The 22540-nt window shown below is 41.3% G+C and overlaps 2 protein-coding genes across 2 annotated transcripts; both read right to left on the reverse strand.

The window, feature by feature from the left end:
- Window positions 1–2919: 2919 nt before the first annotated feature.
- LOC118968819 (olfactory receptor 8A1-like) lies at window positions 2920–3852 on the reverse strand. Its single transcript, XM_037000942.2, has one exon. It carries the CDS (start codon window positions 3847–3849, stop codon window positions 2920–2922), a length of 930 nt encoding a protein of 309 aa, XP_036856837.2. The 5' UTR covers window positions 3850–3852.
- Window positions 3853–16942: 13090 nt separating this feature from the next.
- Window positions 16943–17894, reverse strand: LOC140850227 (olfactory receptor 8A1-like). The gene has a single exon (XM_073239972.1). It carries the CDS (start codon window positions 17876–17878, stop codon window positions 16943–16945), a length of 936 nt encoding a protein of 311 aa, XP_073096073.1. The 5' UTR covers window positions 17879–17894.
- Window positions 17895–22540: the final 4646 nt, after the last annotated feature.

Raw genomic sequence — 22540 nt, forward strand, 5'->3', positions numbered from 1 at the left:
GTCTGTCACCACGATGATTACCTGTAGTTTTACTGGACCATCAGAAGCTCAGGACTGCTGCCAAGGAGAACACAGCCTCACTCAGAGATGAAGATAGAGGGTAGATTTTGGAGGTTGGAAATTCTTACATTAGAACCAGGAGTTCTTGGAAGAACTGTCTTTTTCATACAATTGCCTTAAATGTTAATTAAATACCAGCGCTGAGGAAAAACAGAACACACTCTCTGGAAATTTTAGGGACGCATTGGTATCAATAAGCAGGAAACAATTGTCAGGAAATGAGAGAACCATACAGATTCCTATCTATTCTTAATAGTACTCAAAGCAGCCAGCACAGTTGTGAGAAATGGGTCACTGAGACTGAGACACTCTGGGTCTATGTATATTTATATGGGCGGAACCTCTCCCAGGTGTGGGCCCTTTGGGGAAGGGCATCCTCACAAAGGAGCAATTAGAGTCTTCGTTTATGTCTGTGCTGAGGATCATGTTTTGTCTCCCAGGTGTATTAAATCTTCTATTATTGGGAGAGCCACCTTGGGAAATTTAGAATCTAATGCAGCATTCAAGTAATTTCCTAGAAACAATGCAAACAGCACCACCAGCATCATCGTGAGAATCAGCAGCCCCACCTCACTGTCCTCTTCATCGTCGTCATCAGCATCATCAGCGTCAGTTACGAGTGTTTTTGTTCTTACTCATTGTTAGTTACTCTACATTAGGCGCAATCAACAAGGCATAAAATGTTTATTTTAAAAGGTGAAAAAAATTAATTCATATTATGCTCACAAAATTGTATGATTCTGTAAAGGCACGTTAAAGAGCAAGGAACATTAAATGTCACCACGTGGTTGTCCTTTGTGCACAGACACTATACAATGGGAGGAGGTTGGTGCACATAAGGAGATTGACTTACAAGTACTATTCTCATATTCTCATTCAAAACGGAAATATGGTCATAAAAATCCATTTTTCAATAATAGGTTTAGTAATATATGGTGCAATGAAATATTGATCATGAAGATTTTAAAGTTTTTATTTTGATGTAGTTGTAACTTCATATGTAGTTGTAAGAAATAATAGAGATCCTGTGTATCTCTTATGCAGTTCCTCCAGGGGTAACACTTTACACAATTATCACACAACATACACCCAGGACATTGTATATTTCTCTATGCAGTACACTTATCTTACTCAGATTTCTCCACTTTTACATACACTCATTGTGTGTGTGTGTGTGTGTGTGTGTGTGTGTGTGTGTGTGCGTGTACATTCAGTTTGATGCAATGTTATCTGACACGTAGGTTTGTGCACACTCTACTGAGAACTGTTATGATATCCAGGTCCTCACACACAGGTGTAGATGTGCTTAGGGCTTCTCAGGAGATGAGGTTGTCTTTTTCCCACTGCTCCATCCAGACCCAGGGTCGGTCCAGCCTCATCCTCACCATTGATCTGTGTGGGGAAGTAGGACTCACACTTGGAGCTGCCTTATATTCCAAAGCCCACGCAAAGAGAGGAACAAGGTGGTTTCAACGCCACCTATGCGTCATGCGGTAATGGAAACATGCTGGAGGGGACACCTGGGCCAGGGACATCAGGGTCAGAAGAAAGTCCACTCAGTAAAGGTGACTTTCCATCATGCACAAGGGCTTATGAGCACATGTGCTCCAGTCCTGTGTATACAGGAAACAAGATATATTTGTGCCCTGGTGAGTGGGGTGGTAGTGTGGGAAGACAGACAGCAGAAGGGGTCCCTGGGCAAGGACAGAATAGCATCAGTGGGCAGTGGTCTATGAAGGAGCAGCAGATGCTTCTCTGAGTGACTGGCCAGGCCCCTGGGAATTGGAAGGAGTCATTGCTGGAGGAGGCTCCAAGTAGAGCTGGGCCTGGTGCCAGGCTGCTCACCCTGAGCCTTCCCGGAGCCCCTGAAAATTCAGGGCCACAGCTTTCATCCTAAGACTGAGACAATGTGGATGGAAGATGGTGAGGGGAAGATCAGTCAATGGGCAGAGTTGCGAGCAGTATGGCTTCTGATAAACCAGGAGCCCTCCCCAATAGTTATAATTGTTTGCACTGACAGCTGGGCTATCTGTCAAGGCTGGACCCTATGGCAACCGACAAGGTACCTTGCCAACTGGTTGGTTGGTCACTGACCCCTTTGGGGGCAGGAGTTGTGATAAGACTTATGGGCCTGTGGTCAAACTAAACAGTACAGTATATCATGAGACAGGTCATTTGCCACTCTGACGTCCCCAGGAAACAATGAATCAGATGAATTGGCCCAGGTACATTGGCTAGATGGAAATAGCCAGTTGCATCATCATTTGTTGCATGTGAGGCAAAAGACAATGTGGGCGGTAGCCCATAGGTGGGGGTTGCCTTTGGCCTTTGAAAAGTCAGCAGATCCTTGCAGGAGTGCATTGTATGCTCCAAAAGGGACTTACACCGAGTTCCACGGCTACATGGGACAGTAGCTAAAGGACCTATACCCCTCATCAGGTGGCACATAGAGTATATTGGGCCTGTGCCCTTATCAGAAGGGTACCAATATGCCGTAACTTGTGTGGACATAGCTCCTGAATTTCTGGTTGCTTTTCCTTCCCATTGTGCAGCCCAACAGATGACAGAAAGAGGCCTGGAATGTATCTTTGCAGCCTATGGTAAATATTTACCAAGGGACTTAGGTAAGAGAAAATGAATCCCAAGTGAAGGAGAACATAATGTTAGAATCATTGATTTTCAAAGAGAAGTGAAAGTAGAGAGGAGAGGAAGGAAGACCAAGGAGGGATGGAGGCATTTTGCTGACCATGGAGGGAAGGGGCTGTTTCCCATCACGGTTGGCGGGGGCAGACATTCAGAGGGCTTCCTGTCTGTGTTTATAAGTTACTCCCACATTGATAAAGACTTTTAACATTTGTATCAAAACACTTTTCTCCTCAGGGCTCTTTGCACGGCAGCCATTACCTCCTTATTCCTCAAGCTGTAGATCAGGGGATTGAGCAGGGGGAGGACTGTGGTGTAGAACACGGAGGCCACGTTCTCCTGGGCCAGGGAGTTGGCCGTGGAGGGCTTTAAGTACATGAATGCACTGGATCCATAGAACAAGCCCACCGCTGCCAGGTGGGAGCTGCAGGTGCTGAAGCCTTTGGACCTGCCCTCTGTGGTGCTGATGTGGAGGATGCTGGAGAGGATGAAGGCGTAGGAAACCAGGACTGTTAAGCTGGTGACTACAATGTTGAATCCAGGTAAACAGAAGACTGTCATCCCAACATCATAGGTGCTAGAGCAGGAGAGCTTCATGAGGGGGACGATGTCACAGCAGTAGTGACTGAGGAGGAGCTCACAGTAGGACAGTTTCAACATGAGGGCGGTCCCTATTGTTGAGCCAATCAGCCCCATGGCATAGACCACAGCCACCAGCAGGGAGCAGACTTGATGAGACATGATGATGTTGTAAAGCAAAGGTCTGCAGATGGCGACATAGCGGTCATAGGCCATCACGGTCAGCATGTAACACTCAGCAACGCCAAACACAAGGAAGAAGGAGAGCTGTGACATGCACCCCGCATAGGAGATGGTGTTCTTCTCTGACACAAAATTCACCAGCATTTTAGGAGTAACAGCTGAGGAGTAGCAGAGGTCCACGAGGGACAGGTTGCTGAGGAAGTAGTACATGGGGGTGTGCAGCTGAGCATTCAGCCAGATCAGTGTGAACATGCCCAGGTTCCCGACAACGGCGACCCAGTAGATGGCCAGGAAGAGGAGGAAGAGGGGCAGCTGGAGCTCTGGTCTGCTCGCGAGCCCCCCCAGGATGAACTCTGTCACCGCAGAGTGATTTTGTGTTGCCATCTGCTTTCTTGGTTTTGGAGCCCTGTGGGGAGGAGAGAGGAGAACCCCATGTAAGGCTTAAATTCTGCTGGTCTTCTTAGAGAGGCTAGTTCTGAGCTTTTGGGACTAGCTGAGTGATCCTGGGCTCCTAGCTGACGCATCCATCCCTCTTCCTCCTGTCCTGGGAGGAAGGCCAGCCCCTGGGTATTTCAAGGATCGTGATGTTAATGAGGTATAATCTGGAACATTTGCCACCTTTATGTTTCTCAGATAACCTGCGTACTGGTTCTTAACGTGCAGTCCCTGGACCAGCAGCATCAGCTTCACCTGGAGATGTTAGAGATGCAAAGCCTCAGACGTCACCCAGGACCTGCCACATCAGAAACCCTGGGGATGGGGCCCATCCGTCCGGGCTTAACCGTCTCTCCAGGTGACATGATGGATGCTAACGTTAGAGAACTCTGCCCTACAGGTAATACGTAGTGTATTTCATAGTTCATTGGGGGATGCATTTTCTCAGAAATGACATATCTCTGTGTTCCATGCAATTCGTCCCTGAATGTGCATGTACAAAACCCAGCTTAGATTAACGCAGTGTCCGTGTTATGTGTTACTCAGGACTGTATCATTGATTGACATGTCAGTTTCTGTACCTGAAAGATGAAGAAATCAGTAATATCAGTGCCATTGGTGGCTGTAAAAATAACGTAGAATAATGTAAATTAAGAAATCATTTCCAGTCACTGAGTTCCTCTGAAAGTGAGTTGGCTCTAGGCATTTGGAATTTGCCCTTAGGTTTTCACTGGTCCTGAGACACTGAGATAGTGTATCTTGACACTGAATGTATACCATAATTTCTTGGAGCATTTAAAAAGTATTGATGCCCTGGTTCCAGCAACAAAATATTTGATTTAACTAGTCAGTGGTACAACCTGGGCACAGGCACATAATATATGTCAGAATAAATGCTCAATAGCTGGTTTCACTATTATTTTCAGATCATAATATCAAACTATGACCCCTTTATCTCGCTATTGGCAAAGTGCTCAAATTATAGACATGTTCCTGTGTAGCATGGATCAATACATTCTCAGATAGGAAAGTTTTATAGATTTGTCCTTGAGATACATACCTTAGGATTAAAAAATTTAAATTCTACTGTTTTTATTGCCGCCTTTTATAATCACGAGCTTTTGTATAATGCTCCTTGAAGGTCAAACTCACGAACTCATTCTCAAATATTCAACATGAGGAGAAATGTGTTCAGAGTTGAATTTTTATTCCCATTTTCATATTGAAGGTGGAAGTGCCAGAGGCTATGGGCCTTGCCCGTGGCCGCCTCGTCATTGGTGACCGGGGCTCCGGCCGTGCTGAGCCTGATCATGAGCCTCTTCCTTCAGTCCCTGGGCAGCCTTACACCTCTGCACACATCCACCTCCGGGCGATGTGGTTCAATGTGCTTTACACCTGACGTCTTAGGCGTTTCTGTGCACAGCTCATGAGAAAAATGAGAAATGCTATATTACTTTTTTCATTGTCAAGGCTACCTAGTTCCTACAAGTTGTAAGGGGCAGAACTGGGACTAAAACCCAGGACTTCTGACCATTGCTTCGTATCTACTAATGTATATCGTTTTGCTATGGCTTGTCTTGTAGAATTTTATTACTTTTTAGTAAAGTTAACTCATTGAATCTTTGGAGACAGAGAGGATGGATTCACTCTTAATTTCAGATGTATTTCGAAAATTACAAAGGTGATATGCCTGCATTGTAGAAGTTAAAATACAAATAAGCAAAAATAAAACACCACTTTGCTCATATTTGGTGACTGATTCTGGCAGGGACTATACTTCTCCATTTTGTATGCATATTTGTGTTTGCGTGTATAAGTATGTATGTATCTTTTAAAAAACATTTTATAACTTACTGTTTTAATATAGAACTTTACATCTCAATTTATTCTAATAATTAATAATAATAATGATTACTCTGGCACTAACTGTATTTTTTTTCCTGATGTTAAGAGTCTTTAAATCCTTAGGATGTGGTATGAAGCAAGCTAATATGTGCTCCTTGTAAACTTCATATATTAAATTATTGGTAGTGAGGTATTTAAGTTCACAATAACTAGTATCAGAAGAAGCTTAATTTAGAAAACTATTACCACTTTTTGCAAACAAGAAAACATTTCTTCTAGATAAATAGATATTAAAACCATATTATTATCCCCACATCCAATATTTTCACCTCTTAAGACAATGAGAAACAGAAAATCTCTCTTGAACATACTATCAGAAACATAATTACCAGAACAAATTACAGAGTACTGTGGATTTTACACCATTCATTCAGTGCAGAGCGGATGGGAAAATCCTAGACAGTAATGACTTAGTTTTACTCCCATAATCACCTAATAATATAAAACAGGCAAACACGACTCACACATTTGATGTCTCTTACTGCGATGATCACCTCTAGCTTTACTGGACCTTCGGGGGCTCAGGACTGCTGCCGCTGAGAACACAGTGCAGAAGAGAAAACTTCTCAGAGACAGAGGTAAACATATGGTTGGAAATAGCTGATACTAGAGATTGGAGTTCTCAGAGGAAATATCTTTCTCATACAATTGCTTTAAAGGTGTAATTAAATACCTGTGCTGAGGAAAAATGGAACAGAGTCTCCCGGAAATTGTAGGGGATGCCTTGGTTTTAATAATAGGAATATGATTACCAGGAAATGATGGACCATACAGATTCATGTCTATTCTTAATAGTTGTCAAAAGGACCAGCGCAGTCATGAGAAAGGGGCCGCCGAGATTGGACACTCTGGGTCTGTTTATATGGGCAGAACCTCTCCTGGGTGTGGTCCCTTTCAAGGGTGGAGGCCTCACTAAAGGAGCAATTAGAGTCTTAGTTTATGGCTGTGCTGCGAATTATGTGTCATCTCCCAGGTGTGTTAATTTTCCTACTGGGAAAGTTACCTTGCAATCTGGGACACTTAGAGTCTACTGCAGCATTCAAGCATCAATGAGCGAACCCAGACGATCCTCCTGCCCCACATCTTCACCGTCACCTCCAGCAGCATCCCCCGCTCCGCCGTCGTCATCACCATCACCACCATGTCCTCATTTTCATCAGCGCTGTCGGCATCGCCATTGGCATCACCAGCAGCAGTCTCGTCATCTCACCCGCATCGTCAGCAGCCGCAGCAGCATCTCGGCATCTTCGTCATCATCAGCATCATTTCCATCACAGCATCCGTTACTGTCATGGTTCTTACTCGATAATGGTATTCTTCATTAGGCATAAACAACTAGGCCTAAAATGTTTATTTTAAAGCATTTAAGAAAAGAAGTACTAATATTATGATCAAACAAAGAGTATAATTCAGTAAAGGAATGTTCAATTGTAAAGAACATTATATTTGTCACCCTGCTGTGCCCCTTGTACACTGACACGATAGAATGGCAGGAGGTGAGGGACGTAAGAAAGTTGACTTAAAAGGCCTATACTCTCATATTCTCATCCAAAAAGGAATTTTGCTCATAATAAAATCCACTTTTCAGGAATACATTCAGTAATACATTATGCAATGAAGTATTTATCATGAAGATTTTTGAGATTGGGACACTCTGGGTCTTTTTTTTATATGGGCAGAACCTCTCCCTGGGTGTGGTCCCTTTCAAGGGACCACATTTTGACAGAAGTGTAGTTTCACATGTAGTTGTAAGAAATAATATACAGAGAAGCTGTGTAGCTCTTATGCAATTCCCCCAGTGATAAATTTTGCACAATTATCATACAGCATACACCCAGGAAATTGTATGTTTGCCATATGCAGTACACTTATCTCATTCAGATTTCCCCACTTTTACTTACACTCATTTGTGAGTGTGTGCACATTTAGTTCAATGGAATTTTGTCTGACATGTAGGTTCATGCACGCTTAGAATTGTTTATGCTATTGCAAGTCCTCACGCTTAGGTGTTGACACACTTAGGTGCAGATGTGGTTCAGGACTCTCAGGAGAGTGGGTTTTCCTTTCTCCCCCTGCTCCATCCAGAGTCAAGGGTGAAGCCTGTATCCTCAGCACTGGCCTGTGTGGGGAATATGATTCAGTCTTGGAGCTGCCTTACTCCAAATCCCATGGAAGGAGGGGACTGAGGTGGTTCAGAAGCCCCCTGTTGCATTATGTGGTGAAGGCAGCCTACTGGGGGGGCACACCTGGGCCAGAACACCAGGAGTGAGCAGAAGCCCACAGCAGTGAACGTGACTCTCCATCAGGCGCAAGGGCTTCTGGAGGCATGTGCTCCTCCCCTGTGTGTACAAGCAACTCAAACACCCCACACAAATACCCTGTACTTGCCTGTAAGGCCCATCTCCCAAAGCTGATCACACAGCTTGTCCTTCTCCCCTAAAGCAAAGGGATGGCCAGAGGGCGGTTGTGCACAGGAGGTATATATGGAGCTTTGACATGATTAGTCAATAAGAACATGTGTAGGGGTTCCTGTGTGGGGGGACATACTGGCAGTGGGACAGGGAAGGAGTACACTGTGGCCATGGGGAGGGAGCTGGGCACCAGGGAGAGACTTTATTTTATATTATTTTAGTATTTTAGAATTTATTTTATTTTATATTGTTTTTTATTGTAGTATATTTGATATACAATATTACATTGGTTTTGAGTATATGTCACAGTGATTTGACATAGAAAGATGTTACAGAACCATTGACTATGTTCTCCGTGTGGCAATTCTAACCCCGTGATTAATTTCTACTATGATTAAGTTTTTTATACCTCTTTATTCACCTTACTCACAACAGTCACCCACCTCAACGCCTCTCTCTTGGTATCCACCAGTATGTCTCAGTGTCTATGGGGCTGTGGCTATTTTGTTTATTTTGTTTTATTTTTAGATTCCACATGTAAGTGAAATCATATATTTCTGTTTTTTCACCAGTCTTGTTTCAGTTACCATGATACCCTGTACATCTATCCATGTTGTCCCAAATGACAGGTTTTATTTCTGTTTTGTGACTGAATATTATTCCACTGTATGTATCACATCTGTATCCATTCACATATGGATGGACACTTTTGATACTTCCATATCTAGGCTACTGCAAATAATACAGCTATAATAATAGGGATGCATATATCTTTTAGGATGAGATATTTTGTTTTCTTCTGGAAAATTCCTAGAAGTGGGGTTACTGGGTCCTGCTGCATTTCTAGCTTTAGTTTTTTGAGGAACCGCCATAGCGCTTTCCACATAAGTTGCACCAATTTACATTCCCACCAACAGTGTAGGAAGGTTCCCATTTCTCCACATCCTGGTTAACACTTGTTATTTCTTGTGTTTTGGATGGTGGCCATTCTACCTTTTGGGAGGCAGTATCTCACTGTGGTTTTGGTTTGCGCTTCCCTGATGACTAGCAGAGTGGAGCATCTTTTCATGTCCCTGTTGGTCTTCTGTATTTCTTCTTTGGAAAACATGTCTATTCAGTTTATATGGCCATTTCTTTTATGAGATTACTTGTTTTCTTGGTGCTGAGTCTTATGAGTTCTTTAATTTTTCATGTTAACCCATTACCAGATGAATCACTTTACAAATATATTCTCTCAGATTGTAGGTTGCCTTTTTGTTTTATTGATGATGATTTGCTTTTGCTGTACAGAAGTTTTATAGTTTGGTGTAGCCCCCCTTGCACATTTTTGCTTTTGTTTCCCTAGCCTAGGGAGATGTGTCCAGAAAAATCTTGTTCTTGATTACAGTCAAGAGATTTTTGCCTATGTTCTCTTCTGAGAATTTTATGGCTTCATGTCTTACATTTATGCCTTTAATCTTGAGTTTACTTTTGTGTATGGAGTTAGACAATAATTCAGTTTCATTCTCTTGCATGTAGCTGCCTAGTTTTCCCAGCATGATTTATTGAAGAAACTGTCTTTTCCCCACTGTATTTTCATGGCTTCTTTGTAATATGTTAATTGAACATATACAGTGGGTTTATTTCTGGGTTCTCTATTCAGTTCTATTGATATATGGGTCTGTTCTTGTGCCATGACAGTGCTGTTTGGATTATTATAGCTTTGTAGTAGCTCGACGTCAGGGAGCATAAAACCGCCCATTGTTCTTGTTTCTCCAGATTTATTTTACTCTTTAGAGTCTTTTGTTGGTCCATAAAGATTTTAGGATTATTTGCAGTAGTTCATTGATTCATGCCATTGCTGATTTGATGGGGATTGCACTGAATCTGTAAATTTCTTTGGCAGGATAGCCATTTTGACAATATCAATTTTTCCTATCCATGAGCATGCTTCAGATTCACATTTATTTGAGTATTCTTTACTGTATTTCAACTGTGTCTTATTGTTTTCATCTCCTTCGTTAGGTGTATTCCTGGGTATTTCATTATTTTTGATGCAATTGTGAATGCCTTTGCTTTTCTGATTTCTCTTTCTGCTAGTTCCTTTTTAATATAGAGGAATGCAATGGAATTCCTTGTATTGATTTTGTGTCCTATAACTTTGCTAAATCCAGTTATTTGTTCTAATAGTTTTTGGTGCCATCTTTAGGGTTTTCTATATGCAGAATCATGTCATCTGCAAATAGGGACAATTTTACTCTTCGTTATCAGTCGGACGCCTTTTTTCTCTATCTTGTCTGATTGTCATAGTTTGGACTTCTAGTGCTAGTTTGAATAAAAGTGGTGAAAGTGGGCATCCTTGTATTGTTCCTAATCTTAGAGGAGAAGCTTTCAGCTTTTTGCCATTGAGTATTATATTAGCTGTGGGTCTGTCATATGTAGCCCTTATTATGTTGAGGTATATGCCCTCTCCAACCATTTCATGGAGTTTTTATCGTGAATGAATGTTGAATTTTGTCAACTGCTTTTTCAGCATCTATTGAGATGATCATGTTTTTTTATCCTTCCTTCTCTGTTATGCAGTGTTATCACATTGATTGATTTACAAACCATTGGGTTATGATGAATGAGTGTTCTGATGTATTTTTGAGCTCATTTTGCTAATATTTTGTAGAGGACTTTGTACCTATGTTCATCGGGGATATTGATCTGTAATTTTCTTTTATTGCAGTGTCTTTTTCCAGTTTTGGTATTAGAGTGATGCTGTCCTCATAAAATGAGTTTGGGAGCATTTCCTCCTCTTCTCTTTCCTGGAATACTTTAAGAAGGTTGGGTGTTAGATCTTTTTAAATGTTTGATACAACTCAGCTGTGAAGCCACTTTGTGCTGTACTTTTGTTTCTTGGGAATTTTTTGATTACCAGTTCAACTTCATTACTGGTAATTGATCTGTTCAGATTTGTTTCTTCTTGAGTCAGTCTTGGAAAGTTGTTCTTTTCTAGAAATTTGTCCATTTTTTTCTAGATTTTCCAACTTATTGCCATCCAATTTTTCCTACAATTCTCTAATAATTCTTTGTATTTCTGTGGTGTCTGTTGTAACTCCTCCTTTTTCATTTCTGATTTTGTTTATTTGTGTCCTTTCTCCTTTTTTCTTGGTAAGTGTGTATAGGTGTTTGGCAATACTATTTATCATGTCAAAGAAGCAGCTCTTGGTTTCATTGATTTTTTTTCAATGTTTTTATTATTTTGTATTTATTTTTGCTTTATTTATATATCTATGTATTTATTATTATTTATATATTTACTTTTGCTTTATATATCTTTATTATGTTCCTCCTCCTGCTGAATTTGGCTCCATTTGCTCTCTTACTCATTTCTTTAGTTGTGAATTTAGACTATTTATTGGGATTGTTCTTGTTTCATGAGGGAAGCATGTATTGCTATGTACTTCCCTGTTAGAACCACTTTTGTGGCATCCCATATATTTTGAATTGTTTTATTTTTGTTTTAAATTGTTTCCATGTATTGCTTGATTTCTTTGATTTGATCATTGATGTATTGATTATTTAGAAGCATGTTGTTTAACCTCCACATGTTTGTGGGATTTTTTTTCTTTTCTTCATGTAATTGATTTCTGGTTTCATACCATTGTGATCTGAAAAGTTGCTTGATACAATGTCAAACTCTTTGTATATATTGAGGCTTTTTTGTGTCCTAATATGTGATCTATTCTGGAGAATGTTCCATGTGCACTTGAGAAAAATGTGTATCCTGCTGCTTCTTGGTGGAATGTTTTCTATTTATCTGTCAAGTCCATCTGGTCTAATGTGCTGTTCAACACCTATGTTTCCTTATTTATTTTCTATCTAGATGATCTGTCCATTGATGTAAGTGGAGAGTTAATGTCTCCTAATATGATTGTGCTGGTTTTTATTTCCAGTTTAGGTCTATTAGTATTTGTGTTATATATTTTGGTGCTCCTATGTTGGGTGCATAGATATTTACAACATTATAGCTTGTTGGACTGGGGTACTTACGTTATCATTATGTGACGTCCTTCTTTGTCTCTTGCTGCTTTCTTTGTTTTGAAGTCTATTTTATGTGAGTACTACTACTACTGCTTTTTTCTCCCTATCATTTGCATGAAATATGTTTTTCCATCAATGTATGTCCTTGTATGTCCTTAGCTCTGAAATGAGTTTCTTGTAGGCAGCATACAGATAGGTCGTGTTTCTTTATCCATTCTGCCATTCTGTTTTTTTTTTTTTTTGACTGGTGCATTTAGTCCATTTGCATTGAAGTAATTATTGATTGGTATTTACTTATTGCCATTTAACTGTTTCCTGGTTGTTTTTTTGTAGTTCCTCTCTGTTCCTTTCTTCCTGTCTTGCACTCTTCTCTTCTCATTTGATGGTTTTCCTTAGTATTGTGCTTGGATTTCTTTTAAAACAATTTTTGTACATCTATTTTAGGCTTTAGGTTTGTTGTTACCATAATGTTCAAAGATAGTTTCCTAAATATGTAACTGTTTATGTTAAGTTGATGGTTGCTGCATTTTGAACACAATCTGAAAGTACATTTTTCTTCTTCCTTCACACTTTTTTTCTTGGTTTGTATGTGGGAGGATGTTTCTGCCTTGCCTTCCTAGTCCAACATCTTTTCCACCATTCTCCACAAGACTTGCTTTAGTATTTCATTCTGTAATGCAATTCCTAGAATTCTGAGAAGTCTGAGTTGGAACTTGACATTCTAGCTTGTTACGAAGGGTAGGAAGTAGAAAATATTTAATATTTTGTTACCATGATTTTTAACTTCTAAATATTTAGAGGATCTTTCCCCAGGCCCCACAAATATTAAGGGTAGACCTGTCTGTCTCCCCTTTAAACATATAATGGCTAATTCTGATCTGGCACTTCTTGGTTTTGTTGAACACTATGCATTGGGGGTGGTTCTGGGAAAATAAGCTTTTATTTCTCTTTCTCTGTTACCCACTCCCTACTTTCAGGCTTCCAATCAGTCTGGGTACCATTGTAACCTGCTTCATATGTATTTTATGTTATGATGTTTTTCTTGATAACTGTACTTTTTTTCTGGTTTGTGCACATATAGGTTTAATATACATAGGAATATTGTGTATTCCTTACCTTCGTAACTTTCTCACACAGTACTACAGCTCCAGGCCATATTGTCTATAGCTAAACTTTTGCTTTTAATGCTGAATTGTCTCTACTGCAGTTTACCCATTTACTTCCCTAGTGGTAGATGTAGAAGATACCTCATCGTTTTAATTTGTGCTTCTCTGATTAGTAATTTGCTTGATCATCTCCTCCCATGCTTGGTGGCAATTCAAGTCATAATTCTCTTGGTAAAATATTTATAGTATGTATCTTGCCCATATTTTCTGTTGTCTTTCTTGTTGGTTTTCAGGAGTTTCTAATACATGCTAGCAAAATATGTTACTCCAATCTGCTTCTATTTACTCTTATTTTTTATATAATCTGGTTGACAGATTTATTTGGCTTTATGATTTCTCACCTCAGAGAATAACAGATATGTCTTCCTACACTATTTTCTAAGTAGAGTGGATCTATAGTGGTGGTGATATCATCTCTTCTTCTGACCTTCTTGAAGGTCGGGAGAAAACGGGTTGAGTATCCCTTTGGGAATTGTTCGTTTAGTATCTGTTCCACCCTTTTTGTTGTCATGTTGAACACTTAGAGTTGTAAAATAAATGTAGCAGTATGAATGGTACAGAATGGGGAATACAGTCAACAATAGTATAATAACTTATTGTGGTGATGTTTGGGAACCACACATTGTGGTTAGCGTTATGTAATGTATATAAATGGTGAATCATGATGTTATACATCTGAAACTATTATAATATTATCTGTCTTGCCTGAAGGTTTCACTATGGGATGTTCACTATGGATTCAGTGAGGCCAAGAAATAATAATGGAATGTTCTTGGAGTAAAAGGGTTTATACCCAGCTTTATCCTCATGGCAGTAGGTTGAGCACTAGAATCATATCTGCATCCAGCAGTCTGGGGGTCCATAATCCACCTCCATCTCTGCCTTCACCCAGAGCACTGGGTAGAGCTCTTTATATAGTGACACAGTTAATAATAGCTTTTTGTCTGCAGTTGTGGCCTCTTAGCAGGAGGCCAGTAACATCAAGTAGTCTAGGGTCAGGTGAGGATACTGGCCATGTGAACTTCCATTTTTCTCACATATCTCAACTGTATTTCAATAAAAAACATAAAAATTACAGATCCCAGATTCCGTTGTAGCTAGAGCCAGGGGATGTCAATTATTTTTGACTAATCAAATGCATTTTTGTGACATTTGAATTGTGAGACTGAGGTGGTTCTCACATTTCACTGTGTTCCAGAATCACCTGACGGCTTATTAAACACAGATGCTGGGCCTCCCTCACTAATGAGAAGGTCTGGAGAAGGGCCTGAAATGTGCATTTCTAATAAGTTTCCAGGGGAGGCTCGTCCTAGGGTTCTGTTATTTACGTGCTGTGAGAGTGTCAGAGGAAATTCTCATGGTGGTGGCAGTGACAGCAGCAGCTGGAGTTCCTGACCTCTAGGACATATCCAGCGTGGAGTCACTTTGGGACTCCCTCCTTCTGCAGATATTCCAAAAACTTTACACAAGAGATTCCCTGTACTAAATACATTTCTGCTTGAGAAAACCAGAGTTATTTCTGTTGGTGATAATGAACCATTGCTTGATCCAATACTATACTATACCAAAAATTACTATTAGTGGCAAGAGATGTCCATAAATCCTTTACCCTACATCAGTGTCTTGCCAGTGGGTTTCAGCCCTGGGAAAGTTCACTAAGGATTCAATGAGAACCAAGAAATTACAGAGGAACATTCTTGTGGTGAAAGGGTTTATACCCAACTTTATTTCCATGGTGGTAGGTCAATCACTAGAATCTCATCCTACTCAGAGCGAGTCTGCATGCAGCAAGCTGGTCTCTGCCTCCTGGCCTCTTTGTCTCCAAAACCTTCCCAGTTTCTGTCCTCCGTGCTGCCATCACTCTTGTCTTAGCTCTCCTGTAGCCTCGCAACTCTGCCACTGTGCCACCATGTCGCCATGCAGATCACTGGGCGGAGCTCTTCATATAGAGTTAATAACGAAGTATTACCCACACGTGTGTAGTGAGCCAGCTAACCAGGGCCAGGTGAGAATCCTGGCCATAGTAACCCTCACTTTATCCACAATCAGCCTGCTGAATCTCAAACCAGTGTCTGTGATATTGTTATGAACAACGGGAGCAGTGGAAACTATCCATGTGATTGGATTTACCCAGTGGAGTTGGCAAGAGATCTGTCAGGGATTAAAGCAGGACTAGAGACTTTGAAGCATCATATGATATGAACGACCAGTCCTCCTCCTTGTTTGAGACTTGAGGTCTCAGGATGTGCCTTGGGAGAGTGCCAGGCATAGCGGGTCAAGCTGGTCCCTCTAGTGTAATCTTTCCTTGGTCACCTTAGGAGGAAGTTGCCCTTAAGTGGACAGAGTTTAGGGTGGCACATAGAGGTGAGGATATAAGAATTCATTATCTGCATGTATTTGAAATCTGAAGAGTAGAGCTCTGTCAGAATGAGTAGGCTGTTCCAAGGCCGTGTCATTGTCTTGCCTATGGGTTCCAGCTCCCGGCAAGTTCACTGTGGATTCAGTGTGACCAGAGAAATGACAGTAGAATATTTCTTTGTGGTGAAAGGGTTTGTTACCCCTCTTGTTCTCCCTGTGGTAGGTCACGCACTAGTGTCTCTGCCTCTGCCCAGAGCACTGGGCCGAGCTCTCTATATAGAGCAATATTATCTTATGGCCTAAAGGTGTGGAAGCGGTAGCCTAGCAACAGGCCAGTTACATCAAGTGGTTTAAGTTCAGCGAGGATCCTGGCCATAGGAATCCCAGCTTTCCCACAGTCATCCTGAGCGAGGGGGATAAAGGGTGAGCCAAGAGTGGAGGCTGTGGAGTCACATAGACTCTGATTTCAATCCCAGTGTGTTTGTGATCTGTGTGACCTCGAGAAGTTACTAAACCAAGTTTCTATACCTTTGAAATGGGGATAACAATGGTACCTATCTGTTGTAGGTGTAAGTGAAAAAAAAATGCATATGGAGCATTTGGAGGTGTTTCCTGGCTAAGAGTAAGCACCCCAACACTTGTTCATGCTGGCAATATTATTGTTGTTGCTGAGGAAATTACATAAAGGGATCAGGTAGAAGCCATTGAGTAGGAAAAAGTAACAGGGCTAAAAGAGAGGAGAAGGCGAAGTCTGGATGAGAAAGGGATTGTGATCACTTGCTGGTCACCTTTGCATTCACCTCTCTTTGCCTTGTGTTCTCCTGACTGTGAAAAAGTAAGAATTGGGTTGAGTAATCATTTCTATGTAGAAGGTAATTAAATAGTGAATGTCTTTCTAAGACAATGCTGAGTTTAAAATTTGTTACATTACATTTAAGATAGTAAATATTTACCAAAGGAGTCAGGTGAGTGCACATCTGAAATGAAGGCAAACATTAACTTGAAATTATTGCTTTTCAAAGAAAAATGAAAGTGTGGGGGTGGGGAAGGAAGACCAAAGGAGGGATGGAGGCATTCTCCCAACCAAGGAGGGAAGGGGCTGCTGCCCATCATGGTTGTGGGGGCAGCATTCAGAGGGCTTACCTCGTGTATTGATCACAACTTACAGTTCACACTGAGAAAGAATATTAACATTTAACTAAGAAACACTTTTCTCCTCAGTGTTCTTTGCATGGCAGCCTTTACCTCCTTATTCCTCAAGCTGTAGATCAGGGGGTTGAGCATGGGGAGGACTGTGGTGTAGAACACGGAGGCCACGTTCTCCTGGGCCAGGGAGTTGGCCGTGGAGGGCTTTAAGTACATGAATGCATTCGATCCATAGAACAAGCCCACTGCTGCCAGGTGGGAGCTGCAGGTGCTGAAGGCTTTGGACCTGCCCTCTGTGGTGCTGATGCGGAGGATGCTGGAGAGGATGAAGGCATAGGAAACCAGGACTGGTAAGCTGGTAACTACAAGGTTGAAACCAGCCCCACAGAATAGAGTCATCTCAACATCATAGGTGCTGGAGCAGGACAGCTTCATGAGGGGGACAATGTCACAGAAGTAGTGACTGATGAGGAGTTCACAGTAGGATAGTTTTATCATGAGGACAGTCCCTATTGTTGAGCCAATCAGCCCCATGGCATAGACCACAGCCACCAGCAGGGAGCAGACTTGAATGGACATGATGACATTGTAAAGCAAAGGTCTGCAGATGGCGACATAGCGGTCATAGGCCATCACGGTCAGCATGTAACACTCAGCAATGGCAAACACAAGGAAGAAGGAGAGCTGTGACATGCACCCCGCATAGGAGATGACGTTCTTCTCCGACACAAAGTTCACCAGCATTTTAGGGGTAACAGCTGAGGAGTAGCAGAGGTCCATGAGGGACAGATTGCTGAGGAAGTAGTACATGGGGGTGTGCAGCTGAGCATTCAGCCAGATCAGTGTGAACATGCCCAGGTTCCCGACCACGGTGACCGAGTAGATGGCCAGGAAGAGGAGGAAGAGGGGCAGCTGGAGCTCTGGTCTGCTCGTGAGTCCCCCCAGGATGAACTCTGTCACCGCAGAGTGATTTTGTGTTGCCATCTGCTTTCTTTGGTTTAGTGCCCTGTGGGGATGAGAGAGGAGAACCCTTGTAAGGCTTAAATTCTGCTGGTCTTCTTAGAGAGGCTGGTTCTGAGCTTTTGGGACTAGCTGAGTGATCCTGGGCTCCTAGCTGACGCATCCATCCCTCTTCCTCCTGTCCTGGGAGGAAGGCCTGCCCCTGGGTATTTCAAGGATCAGGATGTTAATGAGGTATAATCTGGAACATTTGCCACCTTTGTGTTTCCCAGATAACCTGCGTACAGCTTCTTAACGTGCAGTCCCTGGACCAGCAGCATCAGCTTCACCTGGAGATGTTAGAGATGCAAAGCCTCAGACGTCACCCAGGACCTGCCACATCAGGAACCCTGGGGATGGGACCCATCCGTCCGGGCTTAACCGTCTCTCCAGGTGACACTGATGGATGCTAACGTTAGAGAACTCTGCCCTACAGGTAATACGTAGTATATTTCATATTTTATTTGGGGATGCATTTTCTCAGAAATGACATTTCCCTGTGTTCCATGCAATTCCTAAGTAGTCCCTGAATGTGCTCAGATTAACACAGTGTCTGTGTATGTGTTAGTCACAACTGTATCAATTAACGTGTGAGTTTCTGTATCTGAAAGATGAAGAGAAATCAGTAATATTTCAATGGTGGCTGTAAAAATAATACAGCATAATGTAAATTGAGAAATCATTTCCATTCATTGATTTCCTCTTAAAGTGAGTTGGCTCTAGGCATTTGGAATTTGCCCTTAGGTTTTTCCTGGACCTGAAACCCTGAGATAGTGGATCTTGACACTGACTGTATACTATAATTTCTTGGAGCATTTATAAAGTATTGATGCCTGGGTTGCAGCAACAGAACATTTGATTAAACTGATTAGTGGTACAACCTGGGCACGGGCACATAATAGGTCAGAATAAGTGCTCAATAGCTGGTTTCACTATTATTTTCAGATCATAATATCAAACTATGACCCCTTTATCTCACTATTGGCAAAGTGCTGAAATTATAGACATGTTCCTGTGTAGCATGGATCAATATATTCTCTGATAGGAAAGTTATATAGATTTGTCCTTGAGATATGTATTTTAGGATTAAAAAACTTAAATTCTGCTGTTTCTATTGCTGCCTTTTATAATTATGAGCTTTTGTATAATGTTCCTCTAAGGTCAAACTCATGAACTCATCCTCAAATTTTCAGCATGAGGAGAAATGCGTTCAGAGTTGGATTTTTATTCCCATTTTCATATTGAAGGTGGAAGTGCCAGAGGCTACGGGCCTTGCCCGTGGCCGCCTCGTCATTGGTGACCGGGGCTCCGGCCGTGCTGAGCCTGATCATGAGCCTCTTCCTTCAGTCCCTGGGCAGCCTTACACCTCTGCACACATCCACCTCCGGGCGATGTTGTGCTTCAATGTGCTTTACACCTGACGTCTTAGGCGTTTCTGTGCACAGCCCATGGGAAAAATGAGATATGCTATATTACTTTTTTCATAGTCATGGTTACCTAGTTCCTACAAGTAGTAAGGGACAGAATTGGGACTAAAACCCAGGACTTCTGACCATTGCTTTGTATTTACTAATACATATTGTTTTGCTATGGCTTCTCTTGTACAATTTTATTATTTAGTAAAGTTAATAAAGTTAACTCATTGAATTTTTGGAGACAGAGAGGATGGATCCACTCTTAATTTCAGATGCATTGCAAAAATTACAAAGGTGATATGCATGCATTGTTCAAGTTAAAGTACAAATAAGCAAAAACAAAAACACCACTTTCCTGCTATTTGGTGACCGATTCTGGCAGGGACTATACTTCTCCATTTTGTATGTGTATTTGTGTTTGCGTGTGTAAGCATGTATGTATCTTTTAAAAAACATTTTGTAACTTTCTATTTTAATATAGGACTTTACAATACATCTCAATTTATTCTAATAATTAATAATAATAATGATTACTCTGGCACTAACTGTATTTTTTCTCAGATGTTAAGAGTCTTTAAATCCTTAGGATGTCGTATGAAAACAAGATAATATGTGCTCCTTGTAAATTTTATATGTTAAATTATTGTTGGTGAGGTATTTAAGTTCACAATAACTAGTATCAGAGGAAGCTTACTTTAGACTTCCCACTTCTTGCAAACGAGAAAACATTTTCTCCAGATAAATAGAGATTAGCATATTATTATGCCCTCATCCAATATTTTCACCTCTTAAAACAATGAGAAACAGAAAATCCCTCTTGAACATATTACCAGAAACATAATTACCAAAACAAATTAGAGTATTGTGGATTTTACACCATTCACTCAGTGCAGAGCGGATGGGAAAATCCTAGAAAGCAATGATTTAATTTTACTCCCATAATCACTTAATGATATAAAACAGGCAAACATGACTCACACATTTGATGTCTGTTACTGCAACGATCACCTCTAGCTTTACTGGACCTTCGGAGGCTCAGGACTGCTGCTGCTGAGAACACAGGGCACAAGAGAAAACTTCTCAGAGGCGAAGGAAATGAAGGGTTGGAAATAGCCAATACTGAAGATTTGGAGTTCTCAGGGGAAATATCTTTCTCACACAATTGTTTTAAAGGTGTAATTAAATACCTGTGCTGAGGAAAAATGGAACAGAGTTTCCTGGAAATTGTAGGGGATGCCTTGGTTTTAATAATAGGAATATGATTACCAGGAAATGATGAACCATACAGATTCATGTCTATTCTTAATAGTTGTCGAAAGGACCAGCGCAGTCATGAGAAAGGGGCCACCGAGACTGGACACTCTGGGTCTGTTTATATGGGCAGAACCTCTCCTGGGTGTGGTCCCTTTCAAGGATGGAGCTCTCACTAAAGGAGCAATTAGAGTCTTAGTTTATGGCTGTGCTGCGAATTATGTGTCATCTCCCAGGTGTGTTAATTTTCCTACTGGGAAAGTTACCTTGCAATCTGGGACACTTAGAGTCTACTGCAGCATTCAAGCATCAATGAGCAAACCCAGACGATCCTCCTGCCCCACATCTTCACCGTCACCTCCAGCAGCATCCCCCGCTCTGCCGTCGTCATCACCATCACCACCATGTCCTCATTTTCATCAGCGCTGTCGGCATCGCCATTGGCATCACCAGCAGCAGTCTCGTCATCTCACCCGCATCGTCAGCAACCGCAGCAGCATCTCGGCATCTTCGTCATCATCAGCATCATTTCCATCGCAGCATCCGTTACTATCATTATGGTTCTTACTCGATAATGGTATTCTTCATTAGGCATAAACAACTAGGCCTAAAATGTTTATTTTAAAGCATTTAAGAAAAGAAGTACTAATATTATGATCAAACAAAGAGTATAATTCAGTAAAGGAATGTTCAATTGTAAGGAACATTATATTTGTCACCCTGCTGTGCCCCTTGTACACTGACACGACAGAATGGCAGGAGGTGAGGGATGTAAGAAAGTTGACTTATAAGGCCTATACTCTCATATTCTCATTCAAAAAGGAAATATACTCATAAGAAAATCTACTTTTCAGGAATATATTCAGTAATGCATTATGCAATGGAATATTTATCATGAATATTTTTAAAGTTTTTATTTTGACACAATTGTTGTTTCACATGTAGTTGTAAGAAATAATATACAGAGAAGCTGTGTAGCTGTTATGCAATTCCCCCAGTGATAAATTTTGCATGATTATCATGCACCACACACCCAGGATATTGTATGTTGCCATATGCAGTACGCTTATCTCACTCGGATTTCCCCACTTTTACTTACACTCATTTGTGAGTGTGTGCGCATTTAGTTCAATGGAATTTTATGTGACATGTAGGTTCATGCACACTCAGAATTGTTTATGCTTTTCCAGGTCCACACACTTAGGTGCATATATGGTTCAGGACTCTCAAGAGAGTGGGTTTTCCTTTCTCCCCCTGCTCCATCCAGACTCAAGGGTGAAGCCTGTAACCTCAGCACTGGCCTGTGTGGGGAATATCATTCAGTCTTGGAGCTGCCTTACTCCAAATCCCATGGAAGGAGGGGACTGAGGTGGTTCAGAAGCCCCCTGTTGCATTATGTGGTGAAGGCAGCCTACTGGAGGGGCACACCTGTGCCAGAACATCAGGAGTGAGCAGAAGCCTACAGCAGTGAACTTTTATTTATCTGGGGAACTTTCAATCTGTCCTTTAATTCTGAATGATAACCTTGCTGGGTAGAGGATTCTTGGTTGTAGGTTCTTCTCTTTAAATACATTAAATATTTCATGCCAATCCCTTATGGCCAGTCATTTCTGTTGAGAAATCTGCTGAGAGCCTTATAGAGTTTCTCTCATAGATAACAGGCTACCTCTCACTTGCTTTTAAGTTTCTGTATTTATAATCTTTACCATTTTTATTACTGTATGTCTTGGTGTTGCGTATCTGGGGTCCATTCTGTTAGTGGCTCCCTGTGCTTCCTCCCATACCTATGTGTCTATTTCCTTCCACAGATTGAGGACGTTTCCACCAATTCTTTCTTTAAAGAGACTTTCTACTTTGTCACACTCCTCTTCTCCTTCTGGGACCCCTAGTATGCACATATTGTTTCATTTGGAGTTTCACACAGCTCTCAGCATTTTATCATTTTTAGAAATTGCATTTTCTTTCTGCTCCTCATGTTGGG

Source organism: Manis javanica, chromosome 6, assembly GCF_040802235.1.
Source record: "Manis javanica isolate MJ-LG chromosome 6, MJ_LKY, whole genome shotgun sequence".
Taxonomy (NCBI): domain Eukaryota; kingdom Metazoa; phylum Chordata; class Mammalia; order Pholidota; family Manidae; genus Manis; species Manis javanica.